The sequence below is a fragment of the Oryzias latipes genome, chromosome 5 (assembly GCF_002234675.1).
Source record: "Oryzias latipes chromosome 5, ASM223467v1".
Taxonomy (NCBI): domain Eukaryota; kingdom Metazoa; phylum Chordata; class Actinopteri; order Beloniformes; family Adrianichthyidae; genus Oryzias; species Oryzias latipes.
Window position 1 is genome coordinate 17,607,546 of NC_019863.2, and position 26,581 is coordinate 17,634,126.

At 38.6% G+C, this 26,581-nt stretch overlaps 1 protein-coding gene and 2 long non-coding RNA genes across 5 annotated transcripts; 1 reads left to right on the top strand and 2 right to left on the bottom strand.

Moving 5' to 3' along the window:
• Positions 1–5,698: 5,698 nt before the first annotated feature.
• Positions 5,699–9,585, top strand: LOC111947453. 3 transcript variants are annotated; one of them, XM_023955016.1, is made up of 5 exons: positions 5,699–5,978; positions 6,660–6,762; positions 7,117–7,855; positions 8,361–8,579; positions 8,831–9,585. In XM_023955016.1, the coding sequence occupies exons 2-5, from the start codon at positions 6,663–6,665 to the stop codon at positions 9,033–9,035; spliced, it is 1,263 nt and encodes a 420-aa protein (XP_023810784.1). In that variant the 5' UTR covers positions 5,699–5,978; positions 6,660–6,662; the 3' UTR covers positions 9,036–9,585. The 3 variants fall into 3 exon arrangements, with proteins under 3 accessions (XP_023810784.1, XP_023810786.1, XP_023810785.1); XM_023955018.1 differs by having other exon boundaries at positions 7,120–7,855; XM_023955017.1 differs by lacking the exon at positions 5,699–5,978 and having other exon boundaries at positions 6,585–6,762.
• LOC105358713 lies at positions 9,066–11,328 on the bottom strand. Its single transcript, XR_002873291.1, has 4 exons — positions 11,045–11,328; positions 10,259–10,361; positions 9,614–9,904; positions 9,066–9,517 (listed from the first exon to the last, which is right to left on the bottom strand). It is a non-coding gene; the product is annotated as an uncharacterized LOC105358713 (long non-coding RNA).
• A 3,887-nt stretch (positions 11,329–15,215) lies between these two features.
• Positions 15,216–23,343, bottom strand: LOC110015135. Its single transcript, XR_002290244.2, has 3 exons — positions 23,263–23,343; positions 19,058–19,185; positions 15,216–18,928 (listed from the first exon to the last, which is right to left on the bottom strand). It is a non-coding gene; the product is annotated as an uncharacterized LOC110015135 (long non-coding RNA).
• Between the last annotated feature and the right edge of the window lie 3,238 nt (positions 23,344–26,581).

The following is a 26,581-nucleotide window of genomic DNA, read 5'->3' on the forward strand; positions in this document are numbered from 1 at the left end:
TTAAATGGTGAATAAGTTACTCAGTATGGTTCATATGTTTGTAAATCTGACTGATGACGTCAGTGCCTCACCAGCCATTAACCTCACCGCACGTGACTGGTAACATCGTCGGATTTTCTTTATTTTCTACTTGGTGCTTGACAGGTTGGGAGTTAGCGTAGTCACAGTAGCATTTGTTTCAGTGTCAGTCTGTTCTTTACATGTTCCAAACAAGTTATAGGTATTGTAAATATGTTATGTCCCAGAGTTTATAAAGTCTGACTGACGGACTTATTTCTCACTGTTTTACGTACTCAAAGCGTTTTATAGTTTGATCCGCCCTATCATTGTCATAAATTTTAAAAAAGATCATTCATTGACGGCGTGCATTATAGTCCGGAAAATACATCAAGCAGACTTCCGAAGAAGAAAAGAAACAACTTTTTTACATGGTGTTAATGAAGTTCTGTAAAGTATTTGTATGTGAAATGTATCAGACAGGCAACCGGCAATAGATTTAACACTAAATTTGTAATTGAGTATATTGAATATTTCTAGTTTAGAATTTTTTTTCTGTATTTATTATTATGGATATGGATATATGGATGTTCCACTATCACTTTTATTGGTATTTATCAAACTACATTGATTACCTAAGTCTTGGTCAAAAAAACCTGTTGTAATTTGTTGACTCTGCCATTCATGTTGAAGGAGCCAACCTTATTGAGGTCCCTTAGGACTCTTTGCAGTGGGTTTCTTCCAACTCTCATACAGCCCTTCCTATATGCTCTACAGCATGTGGCTTTTTTTTCTCCTCTCTTCTCTGCAATCATAGTCTCTCGGAGAATAATGAGGTTCATTGTTTTGAGCTAGCATATTTATTTCAACTTGTTGAGGGACTGGGAATCAAGGCTTTGATTTTCTGACTAGAAAACAACCACTCTTCCACATATCTAATCAGAGACGATGCTCCTTAAAAATCTGGGCAACGTGAAGAAACATTAATAAGATCACCTGAGGATGTTGTAGTGGAAAAACAGCTCAGAAAATACTGAGCATCTGCAGTATAAATGAAGAGGGAATGCATAAAATGCATGTTTGAAAGACTTTGGTAGAGATGAGGTTATGGATTGGGTCTGTTTAAGCTTCACATGATTTTTCCCACTAAATATGCTTGTCCAGTAGAGTGACTTGAAGTGCTGTGCACAATATTTTTTTCCATGACTACTTTTTTACAAATATTAACAGACAAATGGCATTTTTTATTGACCTGTATACTTACATATTTTTGTGTTTCTTTGTGAAATGCTAATATCTCATCTGTATCAGGCCCTCCACATTAAGTGTTTGGGATTTTATGAATTTCTGAAAAGCTCTTGCTAAGACCTTTTCATCATGTAGCAGATGTGATGTGCGTTTTATCTTTCTTTTTTTATGCTCTAAATAATATTATGCACATGTGATGGCGAAGACACTCTTCTTAAATACCCAAGCGTATAAATAAATATATTTCTCAAAGCTCTGTTTAGCTGCTGCCAGGAATAAATACGTTAAGGGGAAGACAGCTCAATTTACATCAGGCACTATAAGTGAACATGCTTTTTCCCAAAGCACAATGAACACACGACTCACCTGTAAAGTTTGCAGCAAGTGATGTGTTACAAAAAAAAATGTGTTCTCTAAATTTGAATTTAGTACCTCAGTTTATGTTTTAGTTTCAATTGAATGAGTGGAAACAAGATGCCCTCATCTTAATAAAAATAGACAGGTAGTTTAAATACCAAGCAGCCATACCTGACTGTTTATGATGACCATTCCTAAAGGGATTGCATTCCATGTGTATAATTACAGTGTTATGGAACATTAACTCAGTGACTTGTGGTGCATGTGACCGTATATACAGTTTGACTTTGTGATGTTTGGTAGGTTAATTACCTAATAAGCGACCCTATAAAAACTTTAAAAAATAACATTTTTTCTAAAATTTTGACACCAAAAGAAACATTGTTTATCCCCAATCCTGTGTTCCATTAGTGGCACTTTTTATTGCATTATCTAAAAAGCAAACAAAAAGAAGTATTTAAGCAACAAACCTAAAATCACAAACCAAATGTGAGTATGAAGCTGACTTGCTGATAGAGGTGTTTGTCTTTCCAGCCCATTACAGAAGGACCTGTTTGGAGAAATCTACTCGAAGCAAAACAATTTGTGGGGAACCTCATTTCATAACTTAATGGGCCATATCATTACATTGATTCTTGATTTGCTCACACACTGAACTGTTTCCTTATGGTTCAGCTGACATGATTGCACACAAGAGAAAAATGTGGAATGTGTAAATGGTTTGCACTTGTCTTATCTATCTAAATGTGGGACTGTCTATTCGCCGAGCAATTTGTACTTCCGTGCATAAACTTTATTCATCTGGTCACCCAATTACGTCCAGCATAGTGAATTCGGAGGGGCAGTTGAAATGCTCCAGATTGCATTCATCTTGTGCACAATATTCTTCTGTGTGTCAGGATGGTGAGGGGGAGGTGGTTTGGTCATAGGAGCGACAGCTATTCGCTGAAGAAGGCACATGTGTTGTGTCTGTTCAGGCCATTTGTGGGAAACACCAATATAATCACACATCACTCGCATGGTGAAGAAAACACATGACCATGATGTACCACAATCTTCAAAAAGGATCTGGAATGCATGTGTTCTTGACACATAAATAAAGATTTCATTTTACTTGTTCTTTACTCATTTTCTTCAAGGTGACTAAACAAAGGAACTTTGCAAAGACGTTTCAAAGTTCAACATATATTTGTAAAAAAAAAAAAAAAATTGAATAAGTTAATTTTTGTCAAAAATTATAGCTGTAATAATAAAAGAAATACAAAAATATTTTTGTGGTTTTAATAGATCAACCTTTGTTTTTCCTCATTCAAAATGTCTCAGCAGGATTGTTTCAATATTTATTTTACTTTCATATTCTCTTTGTGAAATGATGATGATGTTTTGGTTGAAGGTTTCTGTAGAGGCGGTGACTTTAACGCTGTTAAAAAAAGAAAATAATACTTCTTAGAAAAAGAAGCAAAAAATAGCTAAATATATTAGAAAATAAAATAAAAACAAATGAAAAAGTAAAATTTGTTAACTTGATTGAGTTCAAACTTTTTTCCTTAAAGATTACAAAGTAGTATAAATAATTCATTTACTGGTTATTGGTATTTACTCTGTTTGGTCCCCTGGGAATTGTGTGTGCACAGCTCGACTTCAGCCTGTCAGACAGACACATCCCTGCTTCCTATTCAAAGACAACGGGGACGAATTCAGACCACAGTTACAGCTGAGGACACAGGGCTTCACTCTGTTCATAAAGTTATGGGTTTATCATTCTGTATCATTTCATTTATTTTGAGAAAGTTATCATTACTCTATTGGTGATTACCATGCTTAGCTTATCATGTTTTGTATTGATTCTAAACATAATGGATTACTTAAATCAAATTACTAAAAGCTAGTATAGGCTATAGCTTTGTTTGATCAAGTTCAATAAAGAACCTGATAATTAAACTTTTTACATGAACTATGTATTCACTGGTAAATGTGAACATGTTAAATTTAGAACATGTGTGCCTCCAATACTCTGCCAACATTTTTCATCAAATTTCCTATTGCTGTGAACAACAGCACATTTGTTTAATCTGATTGAAACTTTAGGTGAAACTAATCTTCCTTTGTGAACCCTGTGAACACACAGTCAGTCTTTAACTACGTTCACACATACTGCCCTGAAAAAAAAATTTAGATAGTTATACGTAAGCGCAAGAATTTGGAAGCCCAAAAGGCTCATTCAGGCATATTTACATAGACTTTTTATTGGGAATGTTCGCTTGAACATGCAGGGGCCGGTGTGAACATACTGTAACTTTTCTCAAAGAAATATAAAGACAGTTGTTTTTTCTCTTGCTCTAGTAAGAATCAACAACTGTTCTGAACCAATTCCCTAAACACAAAAAATACAATTTTCACTCCAGGACTGATGTAGTTGTATGGTTTATTTGTACTAATAATGTTTTCAATATAAAACAAAAACAACAAATGTCTTCTTCAACCACTGATAGTCTATAGTTAGCTAGCCTGAGGTCAAATAAAGTTTCAGCTAAAAATATTTTGTGTGTGTGATCAAATAATTAAAATGACAAGGTTGCCAGACTGCTGGTTTCACCAGCTGAGCTCCAGCAAGTCAGACAAAGTCATTATTTTGCTTCATTTCCAGATCAAGCTCAGGTCTCACCGATAAACTTTCAAAAGCTTTGTTTCTGTGGCTGATGGCTTCACAAAAGCTACCATGATGACTCACATCTTACAACAGCGGTGACTGAAATGACCCCAACAATTTTGGATTCTTACATAATTTTCACATTGTGAATCCTGACAAAAATTCCAGTTTGGAAAACAGCTCATCTATCGTCCGTCTACCAGCTAATGTTTTAGCCTGATTGCCACATGGATCGGTTGCCTGTGCCTATCTCAGTAACAATGCATGGATGCACAATGCACACGGAGTGTTAAAAGATCAGGTTTATCTATTTTGAATAGTTCTACATGATAACAATGTTTCCATGTTGGAGGTCATGAGATCATCCCAGAGAGTCTCTGCTTCAGGTCCTGCAGTCAAACTACGTCTTAAAATTACGTGTAAATCAGACCGCCCAGGCACCGCAAGAGTGAGTGTGTGAGCGCAAGTTAAGGGTCTGTTGCCCAGTTCCCCGGAGAAGTAATAGTAAAAAAGGTTTCCTCCAAACTAATATAGAGACTGGTTCTTTTAACCCGCTCTGGGAGGCGTCCGAACGGGGAAGTGAACCCCAAATCAAACCCTGGATCTCCGCTGTGTTTTCCGACCACAGTCAGAAACGTCATCGCAGGAAAGGTTCAACATTTTCCCCGAGAAAATAAAATCAGAGGACCTGATTTATAATCATTGTCTCAATGAAAATAGAAAAATATCATAAGGTTCAGGAGGCCCGAGCAGGCTTGTTCCGCTTTGCGCAGCTGCCTGGTCTGATTCTGTCGGTCCGCCAGCTCGCTTCCTGCGAGCCGACATAAGGCACGATGTGAGCTCTGAGTCAACGGCGTGAGAATGAGGAGTGTTTCAACGGGGGACTTCAAGATGTGGACGACCGGAGCTCCTCTGTGGTTTGGTCCACACAAACCCTCAAACTACAAAAACAGAGTCGTCGATGTTTGCTTCTTTTGCACCAGACAGATTGTTTGTCTCTATTTGATCCTCTAATATCAGCAAAGCCGTGTAGACATCGCTGTAAGATGTCATCTCTACGGTGGCCCAGAAGGGTCACAACACAACACATTAACTTTACACACAACACATTAACTTTACACACAACACATTAACTTTACACACAACACATTAAATGTACACACAACACATTAACTTTACACACAACACATTAACTCGCAACACAACACATTAACTCGCAACACAACACATTAACTCGCAACACAACACATTAACTCGCAACACAACACATTAACTCGCAACACAACACATTAACTCGCAACACAACACATTAACTCGCAACACAACACAACAACACATTAACTCGCAACACAACACATTAACTCGCAACACAACACATTAACTCGCAACACAACACATTAACTCACAACACAACACATTAACTCACAACGGAAGTAAAGCTGCAGGGGAAGTGCTTTTATTCTGAAATTTCCACCGGAAGTTAAGCTGAAAAGGAAGTGCTTTTATTCTGAAATTTTCACCGGAAGTTAAGCTAAAATGGACGTGGTTTTATTCTGACACTTTCACCGGAAGTAAAGCTGCAATGGAAGTGCTTTTATTAGGAAATTTCCACCGGCCCTAGCAGCTAACTGCCTAGCAGAAAGTAACTTCACAGTCAGCCTCGGAGGGAGCACGTTTCATCCAAGAGAGAAGCTAGCAGCGGTGAGGATTGTTAAACTCTTCAGAAGTAAGTAAAACAATCATTTATTATTACGATAATGTATTAACTACTGATATGGGCTATTAGAAATGTTTTTAACTGTGAGTTGTTCTTAAAGAGATTTTGCACATTCGAGGTTTGTAGTCTTATCACCGTGGACCCCGCGATGGCTGCCGCAGCCTGAGACTCTACGCAGTTACATGTGCATATCTTTGATCAGATCAAAGGGAAAAATAACCTTATCAGATAACAAACGTGTACACACGGCACACTTTCGGTCTAAATAAATCATTTTGATACGCGCTGAACTTTCTAAAATACCGTAAACGACCTCTAAGAAATTCAGTTCCATCACGAATGTAATTAAACAAAGAAAGCTACGGCAAAGAGCGAGATAGTCTTCTAAATGTGGTTTGATTATTGTTATGAATATTATTAAGGTCCTTTTTGCTCATACATTTCTTAATCTATCGATGCGACCAGTGCTTTATTCTTGGGAGAAGGAAACGTGCCAACAACATAGCCGTGGTTGCCGTCAATGATGCGGTCAAGTGTGCGTGTGTGTGTGGGTGGGTGGGTGGGTGTGTGTGTGTGGTGGTGGGGGGGGGGGTGCGTGCGTGCGCGCGTGTTCTCAAGTTTCCTTAGTGAAATCCAAAAATTGCAACCAAAATATAATCACCTATTCTGCTCCGTTTCTGTTTTTATCAGATAATGTTTTGTCCATATTGTGGGATAAACCTTGAGAGGGTGCTCTCCTACTGCGGCTCTTGTGGCAGAAATATCCAGTGTTTAACAAGTCTTCAATCCGAAGGTATACTTAAGTAATTATATAAAGTATTGTATTTTTTTGTGTTGTGTTCTAAATTTTTCTTTAATAAAAAGTATTAGGACAACCAAAACATTTACTTTTTAACATAATACAATCCTGAACAATAAAACCTCACACACATATACATATATACATACATATATATTTAAATGGAGGCATCCTCAAAATATAGTGTAACATTTTTATGGTTAAGAACAAGTGAGGGGTATCCTAAAACATATTAATCAAAATAATTGTGAAATTTTCAGTTTTGTACTTCATTAGTCATTGCTTAAATAACCATATGTGTAAATAATGTATGTACTTTTTTCTAACAACTTTTATTTTTTAATCCAGCAGGTCCTGAAGAAACTACCATGGATGAACTCATCTACAAATATTTCACAGATGGTCATACCTCTGATATAATAGTGGATTTACTAGCAACCAAACACAACATTTCAACTAGCCTCAGCACAGTAAAAAGAAGATTAAGAGAAGCAGACTTAACCAAGAGGACTAACTATACTCCAATTATTGCGGTTCAGGCAGCTATTTCAGAGGAGCTTCAGGGACCTGGGAAGCTTTTAGGTTACCGAGCAATGTGGCAGATTCTCAAACAAAAGTACTCATTTACAGTAAGAAGAAGTGATGTGATGAAGCTTATGAGAGAACTTGACCCATCTGGAATAGAGGCTAGATCTAGGAGAAGATTTGCAAGAAGAGCATACCATTCAATGGGACCAAACGAAGTCTGGCATGTCGATGGCTATGACAAACTGAAACCATTTGGAATCGCCATAAGTGGCTGTATTGATGGCTTCTCTCGAAAAATTATGTGGCTCACGTGTGGAAAGTCAAACAATGATCCTAGTGTTATTGCTCATAATTATATCAAATGTGTAGCTGAATTTGGAGTTTTCCCAGCGCGCCTCCGCACAGACTGTGGGACAGAAAACGGACTGATGGCAGCTCTTCATTGTTCCTTAAGATCAGAGCAAACAGATGACTTCGCTGGAAGCAGAAGTCATATGTATGGCACTTCGACATCAAACCAGCGAATTGAAAGCTGGTGGTCATACTTTCGTCGACAAAGGTTTTTGTCTTGTTTAATTAAGTCATCATTTATACTACACCCATGCCCAAAAGTTTTGAGAATGAGAGAACTGTTATGTGTTCACAAAGTCTGCTGCTTCGGGGGTTTTAGGAGTTTTGTCAGATACCTATCATCTAACAAAACACCTAAAAACCCTGAAGCAGCAGACTTTGTGAACACATAACATTTCTCTCATTCTAAATTATGGCCATGGGTGTACATAGTGTGATAATTGTGTTATACCTGGCATTTTTACTGTAAGGGATAATAGGGATGAAGGTAATGCTCAATTTGGATTTGCTAATTAAGTTTACTTCCAAACTTAAGACTATTTTTGTACCCAATAAAAAATATTTTAAACACATCAAAACTCATATATTGAGAATTTAACATGTGGAAGTTACTATGTATACATTGTGTCATCTTATTGGGATTTTTGTTGATTAAAATTTAAGATAGCAGAACTGCATAGCTGGAAAAAAAATGCTCCGATTTATATCAACAGGACACAATTTTGGATGGATCTGTTTGGAGATTTGAGGGAGAGCCATCTGTTCAGTGGGAGTCAGGAACACACAAGGTTGCTCCGACACTGCTTTCTGGGTGTGCTACAGAAAGACCTGGATGAATACAAGCACCAATGGAACACTCACATCATCCGTCCTGTTCGACTGTCTAAGTGCCCTTCTGGAAAACCAGATGTGATGTACTACTTACCACACAGGTCCGTATTGCAAACCATGTTTGTAATAACCACAGTTGTATTCTATTACAATGCAGTGCTTTAAGCATGCTTTGTTTGATTAAGTGAACAAGAGTCAGGTGTGCAGCATTTGGGAGGTGAGCGCTGTGATATGCAATCACAGCGCATTCAGCCTTTAGTACTCTGGAGACTGCTCCCGCTGGTGACCAGAGACAGAGCTTTGACTGCTGACACTTGATTAATTTGGGCATTTCTTGGATGTTTTTTTTTAGATTCAGTGGGATGAACTGTGGATTCACGGTATCCCCACAAACATTGAGCCAGCTTGAAAGACAAGTGCCAGGACCAGCAAGCTCAGCTGAGGATGACCTACAAGACCTAGAAGAACTGCAGCGGCAAAGTGGTCTGACACCACCGATTGAGTGGAAGTCAGCTGTAGATTACTACATCACCCTAAAAGGCATGGCTGAACTATAATCATCACTTGTGTAAAAAACAAACACAGTGGACGGTCAAAACATTTTATTTTCATCTATTACCCATTGGCACACAGAAACACTGGAACATTTTTAAATAGGAATAAAAAAATACAGAACAAAAAACACTTGTTTAATACTTTAAATCTTTGAAAAAGCAAAATAAATTTCCCCATCCTGAACAAAACCACTCTTGTCTTTCTTCTTTCGTTTGCTTTGCTATTTTTTTTAGACTTTTTCAGACTGTTTAAAAACATCCAAATCCAGGGGAATTCTTAATCCCAAAGTTCATATTTGTTTTAAACGTGTCATAGTCATTCAAGAGAGGCAGCTTCAAAGTGTTGGCACATGTATTCGCCATGGGAAACATTGAACTGCCAATAAATTCAAGGTGTGGCTTAGGATCCATGCCAGCAGGAGGGATGCATGGCACACCTGTGGCAAACATTAAGATTTCCTCCAGGGTCACAGAGCTGTCATCTTCTAAAAGTAGTAAACATAAACAAATTTATTGTAAAATGTGTTTTTTTTAAAAAAAAAAAGACAATTGGGATTATTTGAAATTTAATATTAACTAACCTTCACAGTCCAAAAGGTAGTCTGCCCAGAAACCTCTTGCTGTGTTCTCCAGAATGCGCATGTTGCTGCCGAGAGGACTGAGCTGGGGTTCAAAAAGCTCTTCCGTGTCCATAGCAGATAACCGGACATTTCAATGGCAGATAAGATAAGGTCTTAATCTTCTTTTTACTGTGCTGAGGCTAGTTGAAATGTTGTGTTTGGTTGCTAGTAAATCCACTATTATATCAGAGGTATGACCATCTGTGAAATATTTGTAGATGAGTTCATCCATGGTAGTTTCTTCAGGACCTGCTGGATTAAAAAATAAAAGTTGTTAGAAAAAAGTACATACATTATTTACACATATGGTTATTTAAGCAATGACTAATGAAGTACAAAACTGAAAATTTCACAATTATTTTGATTAATATGTTTTAGGATACCCCTCACTTGTTCTTAACCATAAAAATGTTACACTATATTTTGAGGATGCCTCCATTTAAATATATATGTATGTATATATGTATATGTGTGTGAGGTTTTATTGTTCAGGATTGTATTATGTTAAAAAGTAAATGTTTTGGTTGTCCTAATACTTTTTATTAAAGAAAAATTTAGAACACAACACAAAAAAATACAATACTTTATATAATTACTTAAGTATACCTTCGGATTGAAGACTTGTTAAACACTGGATATTTCTGCCACAAGAGCCGCAGTAGGAGAGCACCCTCTCAAGGTTTATCCCACAATATGGACAAAACATTATCTGATAAAAACAGAAACGGAGCAGAATGGGTGATTATATTTTGGTTGCAATTTTTGGATTTCACTAAGGAAACTTGAGAACACGCGCGCACGCACGCACCCCCCCCACCACCACCACACACACACACACCCACCCACCCACCCACACACACACGCACACTTGACCGCATCATTGACGGCAACCACGGCTATGTTGTTGGCACGTTTCCTTCTCCCAAGAATAAAGCACTGGTCGCATCGATAGATTAAGAAATGTATGAGCAAAAAGGACCTTAATAATATTCATAACAATAATCAAACCACATTTAGAAGACTATCTCGCTCTTTGCCGTAGCTTTCTTTGTTTAATTACATTCATGATGGAACTGAATTTCTTAGAGGTCGTTTACGGTATTTTAGAAAGTTCAGCGCGTATCAAAATGATTTATTTAGACCGAAAGTGTGCCGTGTGTACACGTTTGTTATCTGATAAGGTTATTTTTCCCTTTGATCTGATCAAAGATATGCACATGTAACTGCGTAGAGTCTCAGGCTGCGGCAGCCATCGCGGGGTCCACGGTGATAAGACTACAAACCTCGAATGTGCAAAATCTCTTTAAGAACAACTCACAGTTAAAAACATTTCTAATAGCCCATATCAGTAGTTAATACATTATCGTAATAATAAATGATTGTTTTACTTACTTCTGAAGAGTTTAACAATCCTCACCGCTGCTAGCTTCTCTCTTGGATGAAACGTGCTCCCTCCGAGGCTGACTGTGAAGTTACTTTCTGCTAGGCAGTTAGCTGCTAGGGCCGGTGGAAATTTCCTAATAAAAGCACTTCCATTGCAGCTTTACTTCCGGTGAAAGTGTCAGAATAAAACCACGTCCATTTTAGCTTAACTTCCGGTGAAAATTTCAGAATAAAAGCACTTCCTTTTCAGCTTAACTTCCGGTGGAAATTTCAGAATAAAAGCACTTCCCCTGCAGCTTTACTTCCGTTGTGAGTTAATGTGTTGTGTTGTGAGTTAATGTGTTGTGTTGTGAGTTAATGTGTTGTGTTGCGAGTTAATGTGTTGTGTTGCGAGTTAATGTGTTGTGTTGCGAGTTAATGTGTTGTGTTGCGAGTTAATGTGTTGTGTTGCGAGTTAATGTGTTGTGTTGCGAGTTAATGTGTTGTGTTGCGAGTTAATGTGTTGTGTTGCGAGTTAATGTGTTGTGTGTAAAGTTAATGTGTTGTGTGTAAAGTTAATGTGTTGTGTGTAAAGTTAATGTGTTGTGTGTAAAGTTAATGTGTTGTGTGTAAAGTTAATGTGTTGTGTTGTGACCCTTCTGGGCCACCGTACATCTCTCTGACTGGTACACCGCTAAGGGGGAATCGAGGAATATGAGTCGATTTCCATGGATGAGCCAATGAGCGTTTAGATCCCGCCCACTTTCACTGATTGACAGACAGACACATTCTCCTGAAAAAGCTCTTCATGAAATAAATCAGTCATTCTGAAAAACAGCAACATGAAATAAAAACAAAGCCATTTTGGAAAATATTGATTTTGAAATCCAAGGTTCTGAAAAAAGACGTAGAATTATGACAATATTCCACATGATTAAAATGCTGTTTTAAAATAATGAACAGGTTTTTAAAGCAAAATGAAATATATTGAATAATACAATGGCTTGTTTAAAATCTGTGTGCAGGTTTTTCACAATTTCATGATCTTTTTATATATTTATGAGAGATTTATTGGTTGATTGTGTATTTGCATGAGGTCATATTTATTTATTTAATTAATTAATTATTTATTTAATTATGAACAGTATAGGACTCCATACAAGACAATTAAAAAACAAAACAATAAAAAAAACTAAGGTGCTCCACTGACACAAATATTTTTGAAAGAGAACACCTTAAAAAAATTCATCTTAAAAATGACTTTTAAATAAAAACTCTACATGTCGCATACACAGCTTTGTTTAATAAAATACACCACTGCGTCAAATTTGTTTAAGAGTTAGTGAAGCTTGGTTAAATAACTAGTGAGCCCTGTCAAAATTGGCAACAAGGAGACTTCTAATACAATTTAGTTGAGGGGCATCATCTTCAGTAGTTTTATTTATTTATTTATTTATTTATTTATTTATTTATTTTTGCTTTAGAAGTAGGCTGAAATAGAGCTTAGCTGTAAGTGAATGATTTATCAGCTGCACACTGCATGACAGCCTTGCTTTTTCCCTAAAAAGGATAGCTCTTCTGTTTTGGTGCAGCATTAAAATGCACTTCATAAAAGCAGAAACCTTAAAGGACTCCAAGAAAAAAGCAGAAAGCTCTGGACTCTCCACTTTTCTGCAATAAAATCATCTCCTGCCTGAAGTCATTTCATAAAATGGCAGCGATAAAGAGATAGACTGTTCTTTATTGTTTTTAGATTGCGGGCACTTTGTGAACTCTTCTCGCCTGTGTCTAGAATAATGTAAATATTTCACAGCTATGTGCCTGCTAATACATAAAACAGATATATAAGTCCAATAAAGCTTCATAACTGTTTGTGCCTGGCTTCCCCTGAGGGGCCAAACACTTTAGCAGGAGGGAATATTTCCCTCTCAGCCGACAAAGGGGACACAGAGACACCCCTGATTAATGGCACACACCTGCTGGGCACAAAAAAGGCCTGCAGAAACATGACCGTCTTCGTGGAAAGTAACATAGTGAGCACCAGACTCTGAATGTTTTATCATGAAAAGTGATTTGGAGAAAATTTGAGACCCAGGGTTGCTATTATTTTTAAGCATGCACTGGCCTTAGTTGCAGACCAAACTGCTGAAAGACAAAAAAAATAAATTTCTTCTGTCAAAAATGTGTATGAAATGTGCAATATTGGACTGTAAAAGCATACTTGAAGCAAAAAAAAATTACATTTTATAATAACACAACTTGGCAACAATGTTCTTTTACGTGTATTTACTGCACAAGTTCTGATCAAATTCTCAGTAACAGTTGGGTGAAATATTCACCTCAGTCCTGATTCGGATTGCTTTCGTTTTATTCCTTATTAGAAAATAGAATGTACCAATTTTCATGCGTGTGGTTAGCGTATCAGGAAGTATTTATAAGAATCATGGAAGTTACAAGTCTGAGTCCTCCTGTGCCAGTCCCTAGCTTGGATACAATACAGGGTCGTGTCAGGAAGGGCATCCGGCGTGAAAATCTCTGCCAAACCACCTGTGCAAATCAGTGAAAGGTGATTGGCTGTGGCTGAAGGTATACAGGTTGGCACCAGTGTATGGCAGTGGGGCTGCCATCAGTGTGTGAATCTGTTTGCATGGGTGAATGGGACTGTGACTGTCAAGTGCTCCGGGCCTTAAAACAAAGTAGTAAAGCGCCATGCAAGTAAATGCCAAGTACACGCCAAAAAGACATAATAATTATAATTACAATTATAATAATAATGGATTAGATATATCTGCGTTTTTTCAGACACTCAAAGCGCTTACAATGTGTCCATTATTCATTCACTCCTCGTTCATACTTGGTGATGGTTAGCTACTGATGAAGCCACAGCTGCCCTGGGGCAGACTGACAGAAGCATGGCTGTCAGTGCGCGCCTTTGGCCACTCTGACCATCATCGGAACATTCATACGCATTCACACACCGGTGGAGCAACACTAGAGGCAGCTAGTGTCAGGTTTGTGTCTTGCCCAAAGACACAAAAATGATTTGCTGGGAGGAGTGGGGATCGAGCCGCCGATCCTCCGATCATTCGCCGACCTGCTCAACCGCCTGAGCCACTGCTGCCCCACCTGAAATATGAAATTGCTGCATAATATTATGTCAGTGTTTTGGGCCGCCTCATTACTTTAAGCCACTCACAAGCAAGTCAAACTGGCGTGCTTGCATAGTTTGGAAGTGATCCAGCTTGCACACCACAACTGACACTTAATAAAAAAAAAACACAAAGCAGAAAACTTTCTATTCGTCCTTTTATAATCAAATATCAAGTGCCTTCTTCCGTCATCACCAATAGACACATTTTCCCCACGACATCTGAGAAGAATAACTGATGTAGAGTTAGAACCCAGTGTGAAAGCTTTATCGGTTGTACGTTTTAAAAGATGTGCCATTCAAAGGTAGTGATCTACCAATTCACTTGTTCAATACCACTTATTACTTTTAGTGAAGGAGGTTGATAATCAATGTTTGTCAATCAGTATTCATTTGCAGTAAAAGAAAAAAATATTGGCAACAACATTTTTATAAACGCAAATTCCAACACTTAACTTTATTTAAATGCTACTAGTAGGTGTGAGGTGTAGACGACTGGAAATTTTCGTACAATTTCTGGAGATTTTAGGGTGTTTACATGTCTTCAACAATTGATGTTGGGCTTCTTTCTGTGGCTTTTCCCTGCTAAAAACCTGTGTGAGGACCCTACTTCTGACCCGCTTGCCTTTGCTCATGCAGCTTGGGTTGGTTCTAGCCTGTATGGTCTTTGTAACCAATCAGATGGCACAGTAGACAGAACAATTAGGGCCAATTAGGAGTGGCATTGCTGTATTTGAACCAAAACAATCACATTTTAATTTGACCTCTTAAAGGCTTATTGAATCGCTTAAATTAGGCTGATACAGATATGCCTGAAAATACCAAACGCCTTGCCGATTTATTAAATGTATTTAATGGATTTATTGGTCAACTTATGTTCATAAGTTAAAGGAATGTTTAAAATTTAAGGCAAATAATAGTAAAACTCCATTTGTTGTATGAAACATTAGTTACTGCAACTGTGACAACTGGAAAAGGTTTCATAAAAAGTGTTCACAATTTTTCAGGAATAGGCCCAAAAATGCAAAGGACAAATTTGATTAAAAGCTGGATATAAGCCTTGAAAGACCAAAACAACAGTACAGTTTGAATATTTTATTTACTACTCCAGAGCTACAAAGGACAAAACACTGCTGACACATTTCAGTTTGATGGTTTTTTTGTGGTACAAACAGTAAAAAAACAATACTAATGCAATGTTACTCTATTAAATCAATGTCTTTAAGTTAGAATATTCTTTCTTCCACCTACCACCATCATAATCTATAATGCAGTATACCTGGCAGCGTAACTCTAGTGGGGTAACAGTTTGGATTATTTTACTAATAATTTTCTTAAAAGGTAATGCAAGAAATCCACTGTGAGATTTGTTTTTATGACTAATACAAGGAAATAAAACACGCAGAGATATGTGGAAATGTACAGAAATGAGACCTGATACAGTTTATTTTCCAGGAATCCATTGTGACCCTGAAAATACCAGCACTGAAGCTGTGTGAAGGGAGAATGGAGGGAGGAGGCTTTAGTGAAGGACGGCTACAGCTGTGCTCTGCTCTTGCCTCTGAGACAGAACAAAAGGGGAAAAAATCATAATCTCATGCTGTCTGATGCAACCTTAAATGCTCTATTGCTTTGCCGATCACGTTGCTCTCCTATCATCTTTCCCTGGCGTCTCCAAGACAAATCTGGGCTTCTGCCATGCACACACAAGTAAACCGCTATGCACAGCAACAACAGCAGCTGTGCTGTGATGAATGACGCTCTCGTCCCGACGGGTCCCTGTCGATGCATGTTCAAGTGGATGGGATTGAATTTAACCATAGAAATGACAGGCCATTCTTTTTTAGGGCACGGGGCAGGCAACTTGAATGGTTTGTGGCGATGAGAGGCGCCGTGATTGATGCCCCTTGAGGAAGAGCCAGCGAGTCTGTGAAGAAAGACGAAGGAAAGCAACCCTTGTCATAAAAGTGAGCGTCTGGAGGATCCACGGTTTGAGGTACTTTTCATGAACCTAGCCACTCCTTATCCTGTTTACCACCTGATCCCTGTTTGAAGGAGCTTATACTTCTCGTCACCCCTCTAAAATGGCCCTATTTATCACCCCCTTACATTTCTGTCACTGGTGACCCACAATGATGTCGGATGAGGCACTTAAGTTAAGCCCTAGTGAGCTGCAGGAGGAGATGTTTCCTCTTTTGTCGGCCAGCCAAACACAATTGTTGTCTTCATTGTTAGATGATAGTTTAATTTGCTTGGGGGCAAAACACAATCCCCACAGTATAAGTTAATAATGTTGTTAAAATGCAAAAATAGCAATAATTTTTAAATGGATGGTTCAAAAGTTTTTTCAAACAAACAATTTCTTTAGAGTTCTTTTATAGCTAATAACAATAGGTGTTTGTTTGGTTTGAGGACTACAGTATTTCCTCTCTGCTCTTTTTAGATGATGGTGTCCTGTTGGTTTCATCAACCCAGGACCTCCAGCATGCATTGGGGAGGTTTGCAGCCGAGTGTGAAGTGGCTGGGATGAGGGTCAGCACGCTTTTTTGAGGTCATGGTTCTTGACCAGAGAAAGGTAGTTGGCCCTCTCTGGGTGATGCTCCTGCCCCAGGTGGAGGAGTTTAAGTGTCTTGGGGTCTTATTCACGAGGGAAGGAATCCGGATGTAAGATCGACAGGGAGATTGATGCGGACGCTGTGCCGGTCCATTGTAGTGAATAGACAGCTGAGTCAGATAACAAAGTTCTAAACTTACCGGTTGATCTGTGTTCAAGTTCTCACCTAATGACCGAAAGAACGAGGTCCTGAATACAAGCGGATGATGAGCTTCCTCCGTATGGTGGCTGGGCGCTCCTTTAGAGATAAGGTGAAGAGCTCAGTCACTGTGAGAGAGCTCGAAGTAGAGCCACTCCACATCAAGGGGAGCCTGTTGAGGTGGGTCAGGCATCTGGTTCAGATGCCTCTTGGATGCCTCCCAGCGGAGGTGCCCTTAGCATGTCTCATTCGGCGGAGGCCCCAGGGAAGACCCAGAACACGCTGGAGAGTCAGACTGCTGCCCCCGGGACTCGGTCATGGAAGAGTGAAAGAAGTTAAATGGATGGATTGTACTTGTTTTTATACAAATTGCAGTAGTTACACTACCGTTTTTCAAGATTTGAAAGCTTGTATGTATGATTCTAAATGTATTTTGGGTGTGGACATTTTCTACAAAGCTGATCTGAGCTGTATACCTGTTTGGTGGAAGCCCGTTTCACAGGATGTGACCTCACAAAACCTTGGCCTGGTAAAACAAATGCAGGGACAAAAAGGGTGTCACTCTTGAAAAGGAATCAGTTTGAAAGTGTTGTGTGACAGAACTAAGGGAAGGCGACCCTAACATCTCCTCCAAGTTCCTGCACCTGTGCAACAGAAAAGACAAGACACAGAAACTAAGATAATAAACTAGATATTACTCTTTTAACTGTGTCTTGCTCTCAATATTTGTTTTGAAATGAATTTTAGTTTGCAAACCAAAGAGCTTGCACCTTGTAAACAAACCCAAATGTTTGTGATGTCTGCTGCTTCAGCTTGCTGTTCCATCTTTATGTTTTTTTTTCCCCTTTAGACAATGTAACCTAAGTCCTTGGCAGCCATTTGGCTGCAAACCATCAGCTCCCACATTTGCACCACACTGTCATTCAACCCCAAACATGTTATACTCGTGGTGGATCCAAGTGGATGGAAGTATGAAAATGTTTCAGATTTTTTTTAGATTTTTTTTATTTTTTATTTCACTTATTTTTTATAATAAATAAGAACATTTCTATTACGACTGTTATACATACATGTATGAAATAGGGTTAGGGTTTGGCAGCAAAATCAGATGTTACCAATAGTTAGAATATTTATTGTTTAATAATTTATTTAAAGCTTAAGTTTTTTGTTTTTTTTTAAACTGGAAAACTCACAGCAGATTATTTTCTGAGTAAAATTCTTTTTACTTTTTTTTTTAATTACTGACCTCTTCGTGTTAACTTTTATTTCTGCTGGGCTGCTTTGGTGTCTCATAAAATCAAAATGAAAGTATTCAAGAGACTTTTCACTAAAAGTGTTGGATTTACTGTTTCTTTAGAATGGAATCCGTCTCTACATACATTTTAAATGTAGAACATTTCTGTTGGTTTACCTGCGGCCCTTTTTCTCCACCTCATCTTCTTTTTGTGTTTCATCATCTCTCTCAAGCTGCATTCACACCGAGCATGTGAAGCATGTTTAGCCCATGGTATTGACACTGGACTGTCGCTACCAGATACTAGCACATGTCCACCACCTGCAGTTTGAAGAATTTCGCAATTCTTTCACCAGGCTTTTTCTTCCAGGCAACACATTTATTTCCAGTATTTTTACTCCAGCTTTATCTAGCTTTACTTTTACTCAGTGTTTTTGTACAATAAATACATAAAGTGTGCATTGCTTGAGTTTAATTGTGAAATACAGTAAAGCAGTTGCTGTTTTTGTGTGAGCAAAGATGAATGTTGCTCTCTCCAGTCCACATGCTAGTTTGGCTCTTTTACTGTGAAAATCATTTACGCTCATTTACCACCACTGGTCAGTGCCCCTCAGCATCTGTGTAGACTTCCTGTGCAGGAATGGATTTGGCGGTACCTCAGCGGTTCTTCCTCTCAAACTGCCGTTCAGCGGATTGGCATAGCTGCTGGTTTCTGTCCTGCAGCTTCAGCACTAGTGGGCTTTGATGTTTATGATCCGTCTCATCAGTCTTCTGATCACCTAGTTTTGAAGAAAAAAAAAATTAGAAAAAGAACAGCCTTTTCATCTATTTAATGTGTTTACACAGTTACATTTATAATGATCACAACAAGGTGAATCTCTGCACAAAATTATTTTGTAATCACTTACTGGTCACGGAGGGAATTCTTCATCATGTTCTCCACAGTCACGGAGACAACTGTCTTACTAACCTATGGTGGAGCGCTGCGCCACGGTCTATGTGATGGACTGAAGCATCGTTCATTTTTAGACCAGACCTGAAGAACAATAATGGACAGAAATCACATTTATCCCACCAAAACATTTCTAAAATGACTATAAATACTCTGTGGAAGTGTTAAATGCTGCTTAGATGCGATGCCGTATTTACAACGGGCCGTTTTCTTGGTAACCTGCAGCTTGCCAAACCCAAATCATCTCAAATCTTTAAAAATTATTGTTCATAACTACTTTACTGCTTAATGTTATGGTGAGATACATAATCATTTATATATAAGATTTAAAATATTTTCAATATTTTCACTTTTGCGAAACTTACATTGATTGGAACATTTTGTGAAATTGTCAGCTGAAAAAAAAGCTCCAGCGTGGGCTGGTCTTTGTAAACAACAACGGGATAGTGCGTCGTCTCTGACCCTTCCTACAAGACACTAATGCTTGAAAAAGGTTCCTAGGGTTTTAATGTAAATCGAGTGAAGATTTACAGATGGCATTTTGAACCAAACTATTTTGAGGCGAGAACGTCCCTGTTGGCATCAAGGGGTCTTTGTCAATGTTGACTTAACCCTTGTGCTATCTTAGATGACCCCACCCTTACTTTGACATGTTCTCCCTACCATGACAAAGGTGAATAAAGGTGGAAAGATTTCATGTAACCCGTGGACACCAATGAAGATCCCAAATCATTGAAGAAAAAGGTTCAGCGCACTGTCTAGTGGGTCTAGATGACCCAACTCCCAATGTTAAGTGCCTAGGATAGCACAAGGGTTAAACATTTGGGTGGCATATGGGGTCAAAGTTTTTTGCTGGGGTGGCAGCTGCCTCCCCTTGCCACCCTGTAGCTCTGCCCCTGTGTATGAGCCCTTCCATAGATTTTTCATTTAAAGTGGTTGCTTGAACGTGCAATGCCAAGGGCAAGTCTTTGTCCAGGAGTTGGGTGGACAGCTGGTTGTTCCTGTCTAGATCTACCTCTACAAGTCACACCTTCAACGAACAGGAAGCCCTAAACCTGCCAGACAAAGGCAGGTTCACTCTGGACAATTCGCCCGTCACCCATCAGGTCTCCCATCACCATCAGCTGTATTTAGGGCCAGCCAATTCTTTCACCCAGTGCTAAATTGTTGGTTTTCTATTAAATTTAACTTTGCATTCATTCAGAAGCCTGAAAATTATGTCTTGTCCTCTGTCTAATCTGGACCACGTTTGGGATTGAACTGCATAATTCCTGGAAATCATCTGTTTTCTTTTGCTGTTTTTATCCACTGGATGTGGTTCATCAAAACAGATACATACATTTACATCATTTTAACATCCTCCTTACATTTTCAAACCTAGAGATTTAGTTTAGCCAAACTTCTTTAATGCTTCCTTTAAATAAGATCATGTTGGTAGATAACCGAACAGTCCAACTCAGATCCAGGTTATCTTCAGTATCTATTTACTTAGATTTATTTGTATTTGCCTTTGCAGTAGTTTTATTTTTAAAGTGCATTATACAGTCCAGTATATGGAAGTTGTGATAACAGGTTACATTTCCAGGGTAAAATCGATCCATCCATTTTCTTAACTTGCTTTTCCCCTTTCAGGGTCACAGAGCTGCCAGGGCCTTACCAGGCTATAGTCTAAAGGCGAAGTACACCCCGGACAGGTTGCCGGTCTGTTGCAGGGCCACACTATCACTCTCCCATACATACGCACTCACAGTCACACCTAGGGACAATTTAGAGTGATCAATCAACCTATGAAGCATTTTTTGGACTGTGGGGGGAAGCCAGGGTGCCCAGAGAAAACCAGGCCCTTCTCGCTGTGAGGTCAAGGCGCTAACCACTGCGCCACTGTGCAGCCCCCAGTATAAAATCCTCTGGGTAATCTTTTGAAAGAAAAAGTCAGAAAAGTCATACTGCACTATAGTTGTAACATTAATTTTCATAGATTTGTGATGACTTTCCTTATATCTTTTTCGTTTTTATTTTTTTTAACACATCAGGAAAAGCCCCGTTAATAAAATGAAGGGTAAAGTGATCTTGATCTTAATTCAAATTATGGTCATACTTTCTTTAACTTCCTGTCAATTTTTAAATATTTTTACCTGTTACTTTTCTATTACACTGCAAAAAGTCATTATGTAAATATGCATAGACATTTTGAACAGTTGTTTCCTCTTGACTCGTCCAACGTTGCAGAAAAACATACAGTAAAGCCCCCCCAATATCGGCAGCTGTTTGAAGTGGACTTGATGTCCCACTGTAGGGAATCCAGCACTCTAAACGAAATGCTGAAGCCTTCAGAACAATGGAGGGTTAAGAGGGTGAGACCTCTGGAAGAATTAGGAGCATGTTCTCCACTATCTTCACTTCTGCAGGCATCTCTGCAGACCGCACTCAGACCCCTGAACCCGCTCAGGCTTGCCTTTGTTGTCTCATCCGGTACAGGCGGAAAAGCAACAAAAACATCCAGCAATTCAGTCTCCAAATCAGTTGTAGAAACCAATTTACACACAAATGCAGCTCCACATACACAAGAGAGGGACTCTTACTAATGTTCCGCCATTGTAGTAAAGGAGAACACAATTAAAACAGCTCTCAATAATTAACCCGGATCCATCTCCGATCCCATCTCTGCTGATTAAACAAATGGACATTACCAGGGAACCATGAATATTCATCACTCCTGAGAGGTCCTTAAGACGCTGGTAATTCTACCTTTTTGGGTGGGTTTAAATGGGGTATAACAAGGGGTGTGTTAGGTGGGGTTGTATTAGGCTGCGACTGATTGCTACACAGTTGAGCAAAATGTAATCCATGGCTGCTCCTTCAAAGCAATTTTCTTGTTAATAAGTATTTTGTTGTCTGTTTGCTGTTAAGTAGTGCATTTCTTTATACTGTCGTTTGCTGATTCGGCTTGACGTTTTAAGTGTTTCAGGATCAGCGGTTAACTATTAAATTCATTACAGTAAATTACATTTATGCAAATAAGAGTCATGCACATTTGCTTGTAGAGGACTGCTATAGTTTCCTAACTTTGTTTTGCTTTCATGACTAACTTTTAGAATCGACGCACGCTTGCAAGACTAAGAGGCGTCTGTCAAGTTCAAACCTCTACTATGGGAGTCGAAAGAGGCAGGTTCAGGAGGTTAGAATTAAGTGAGGTCGGTCTTGTGACCACATTGTGCCGTGATCATGCCAGAAGACCTGAGCGGCAGCTAACAGAGCAGAACAGGGAAGAAAAGGAACAACGGCTGCAGCCAAGAGTGGAAAAGGCAGGAAAAAGCCTTTCATGATAAAAAGTGCCCGCTCACAGCGCGATAAATTGGAAGATGACACAAGCCACAGCACAACAAAAGGGGGAGAGCATTGGATGGGGGCACTTCACTGAGAAGTTGATGAAATCAAGCTTGAAAGAATTGTCTGTGAGAGCCAACACCGGGGCTTATCCCCTAAAACACTCCAGGATTAGGACATCATTTCACTGGAGGCGGAGTTGGCACGAGCTCATATTCCCTCATAATTTCTCTCACTTTTTTTTGAATCCACTAATACCTCATTCTCGCTAAAGCTGCCTTATTGTTGTGGGAAATCAAATATCATAACAAAAGAACGACTGAAGTCACCTTCTGGAACAGGTTTGAATTTTAATGCGTTTGTGGAGTTTTTAAACGCAGCGTTCGCAATACTGACTTTTGAAGCAAAGAAAAGGGGGAGGGTGCTGGCAGACTGGGCAACTCACTTGGGAATTCAGCGATCTGTCTCTGATAAATTGTTTGATCTATGTGAGATCAACTTCCTTATCCAGCAGCTTAGTACAGACGTCGACACTTCAGCACTTTACACAGTGTACATGTGCCCTCTCCTTTGCAGTTCTATCAGAGAGGATTATTATATTAAGGAGACAGCAAATCCTGACATCCATCTATCCATTTTCTACACTCACTTATCCTGTTCAAGGTCATGGGAGGGCTGGAGCCTGTCCCACTTGTCATGGACCAAAAAAAAGGAGGGGGGGGGGGGGGGGTAACACAGAAAAGGTCAAATATTCAGCACCAAACCACACAGAAACAAACAAAACAAATAGTAATGATAATTGAAGCACTGTCTACAGTTACCACCATTCCTTACCATCCTCTTTTGACCAGCCTGCAATGGCTGAGCGGTGCTACACATCCCTCACTCTCCCCTTCCCTGCCGCCCTGGTAAGAGTTTCACATGACAAATTCTTAAAAAAAAACGTTTTCCAAAATTCTGCTTTTCTGTTAGTTCTTTTTCCATAGCAACCATTTTATTTGTTGGTCTCCTGAAGGTGACGAACAGGTCTTTTTAAGTTTAGAGTAAATTTTAGGATTCCCTTGGCAACAGAAGTTTTTTGTTAACCACGCCCACATTCCTAATAAGTTCACATCATGTGTCATATTGATTTTTTCAAACACATTTTATTGCACATATTCCAATAGCTAGAAATGTTTTACTAGAATGTTTGTACCTTATATTTTTAATGCCACCAAGTTCATAATATCCATAATAAAATGTTGCCTCCTAAGCACATTTGGCAGGAATACGGTTTAAAGAATATAACTGGGTAAAAAACAGAAAATCCCGTGGAGTTTGGCCAAAATACTTACATGTTCATTTTTGTCTCCAATCGTCATTTATAAACTCTGCAAAATGTTTTATCTTTGTGTAGTTTGAGCTTTAGAGAAAATTAAATGCATCCATCCATTTTCAGAACCTACTGAATCCCTTTCAAGGTCACAGGGCTGCTGGAGCCAACCCAGCTGCTGTCTGGCAAAGGCTGGGTCCACCCTCAACAGGTCACCAGTTGGTTGCAAGGCCACGTAATAACACACACATGTCTACGAGCAACTACTGATTAACCCATGAAGCATGTTTTTGGACTGCAGGAGAAAGCCTGAATGCACATAACTCTAAACAGAAAGGTATAGGCAGGGATTTAAACCAGGGCATCCTTGCTGTGAGGTGGGGGCGCTAACCACTGCACCACAGTGCAGTCCTACTTAAAAACAGCCTACAGATAATTTACTAAACTGACTCACCCATCAATAGTCAATCCATAACACTTCAATCTCTGTCCACCAGTCCTCATGCGTTTGAGAGGTGATGGTGTTGTTGTACTGTAGATGTTAGACGTAAGGTTATTTGCAAGTCAGTGATGTCCACCTCCACACTGAAAATCAGTGCTTCCAATCTTTAGGTTCTAAAATCAATAACCTCATGGAATTATCAATATTTGTATTATTTGTGAATACGAGTAAATATGTTGTTTGCTTTTACCAAAAAAAAGTGTCTCACCATAGGCATTTTGTCCCCAATGAAATCAATTGTTAGGAACTACTTTTTCTTCCGCCTTAAAATGCATGGACTGATAAAGGTGTTCATGCACCAAAACATGTAATTATTTAATGTTTTATTCAAGTTTCTGTTTGAGTCACTGAAGTTTACACGTATGAAAATTTCAGAAATGTCAATGTCTTAACAATTTTCCCCTGAGTGTTACACATTTGAACATCTAAACACATTAAATCTGAGTAATAAAAAGTGCCTTTATTTGTTTTTACTGTCTGGATTTGAAATGATGCATATATGATTCTGCAATTGCAGTGACACTCACAGGAGCAGGTTTCAAAATGCGTTTTCTTTTTTGGTAGAAAGTTCAAATTTGTATCAAGAGACCTGCCTTAATTTTACTTGGTATTGCATTAGAAAATAAAAACCTTTTGGGATCACAAACAGCAATAAAACAAATTGAGTCACAGCTCCTAAATCAGGCATATTCAAAGTCTGGCCCGTGGGCCAAGTGGCCCTAGCACCACAGGCTCATGTCATAAAATGAATATGTGGTCGCCAGTACTTTCTAAGAAAAACATTTCTTGATTGTAAATGGCAAAAATAACATAAGCAATTGTAAACCTGTAACTTCTTGACCTTCAAAGCCTTAAGGCCAAATTAAAGGAACAATAAATAATTTATAAGATAACTATTTGTTTTATTTTCCTGTTCACATGATTTATATTTAGAAGTCTACAGTGAGAATTTAGTTGTGAAAAATGAGTAGCATTTCAAATAAACCCAGATTTAATTTTGATGAAAAGTTTTTCCAGACATAAAAATGTTTTTCCAGACTTTTTTAGTTTTATTTCTTGTCTTCAAATATGAAATTTACAGCAATTCTGGTTAAAAAAAATACATAGACATAGTTCTGTTCAATGAAAATGAAAAGGAAATGAAAAGTATAATATGACAAAAAAATATTCACTAAATATTTAATGTATGTAGGTTCAAAGAATGCAGGACACCACTGTCCTAAATGTACAGTATACCTCCTTCCATCACCTGTACTTGCATCATCCCCATCAGATTCCTTCAGTCTAGAAGCATGGAAGACCACATCCATGTGTATAGCACCTGTATAAATGACATCACTTTAAGATGAAGCAAAAGAGTAAAACAAGGGCATGTCTCAGAATAAAATGTATACATATGCAAAGATAAAACATTCAAAAATGTCATCGAGACATCATCCTGCATACCATATATTATAACTGCAGTATAAATTGTAACATCCTTTTTTATTTGAAGTTAGCAGAATTTATTTTTTCACTGGAATTTCTTTAAAAGTTACATTGTGGCTGTAAACTGAACACAAAGCTTTGTGTTTATGTTTACAATGAAAGTCAGAGGGTTTGAGGCGATATGTTGACTCGTGAAGGCACTTCTGATCTGGGCTTTCAGCCTCTCCGGTGGCAGCACAGTGCCCTCGGAGAGAATTGCCACAGAAACCACAGATCCGGTGATAGAAACATTTTGAAAACCAATGAAGCATTTGATTCACAGCTGTGTGCGAGGAGGCACTGTCAAGAGGTCAGTGTCTCTACCACATCATGTAGTCTCAGAGTCACCGCCTGAGCAGAACACCATCTGGGGTTTAAAATAAAACAATTCACTTGAAGAAGAATTAAAATCCCTATAATTAAAACCCATTTTGGATTTTTTCTTTAAATCTACATTTTCAGTTGCTCTACTCTGTTCTATCATAACTGTTTTTGGTGTTCATGGATTAAGCCGTGCACATTCGCCTAAAATAGTTCCAGATTTGACACACAGGACAGCAGGAGTGTGGTTCATTGTGATGTAGCACCGACCACAGGAGGGTTTGTTGCAGATACTCCCTACAATATGATAGAGAATGGTTTGAATCAGCACAAAACAGCAGATCCCATTAATGTGTTAGATGATTTATGATCTATCAGACAGTTAATTAATTTGATGAGACACAGCAGAGTGTCACCATCAAGGAGGGTCATTGGAAACAGAGGAATGCATCTCCCCTCCAAAGTACAAACGAGTCATTCAACTCTTTTTGGGTGATCTTCGTCATTTGAGCAAGACAAAAAACAAATGACTGCAGGGTAGACGTCTTTAG

What these genes read in the sequence shown, in the direction of transcription:
- LOC111947453 (XM_023955016.1), top strand. Translation starts at nt 6,663, where the DNA reads ATGTTTTGTCCATATTGTGGGATAAACCTTGAGAGGGTGCTCTCCTAC. An exon ending in AACAAGTCTTCAATCCGAAG is followed by an intron (nt 6,763 to 7,116) that starts GTATACTTAAGT and finishes TTTTTAATCCAG; the next exon opens with CAGGTCCTGAAGAAACTACC. An exon ending in TCATACTTTCGTCGACAAAG is followed by an intron (nt 7,856 to 8,360) that starts GTTTTTGTCTTG and finishes TTATATCAACAG; the next exon opens with GACACAATTTTGGATGGATC.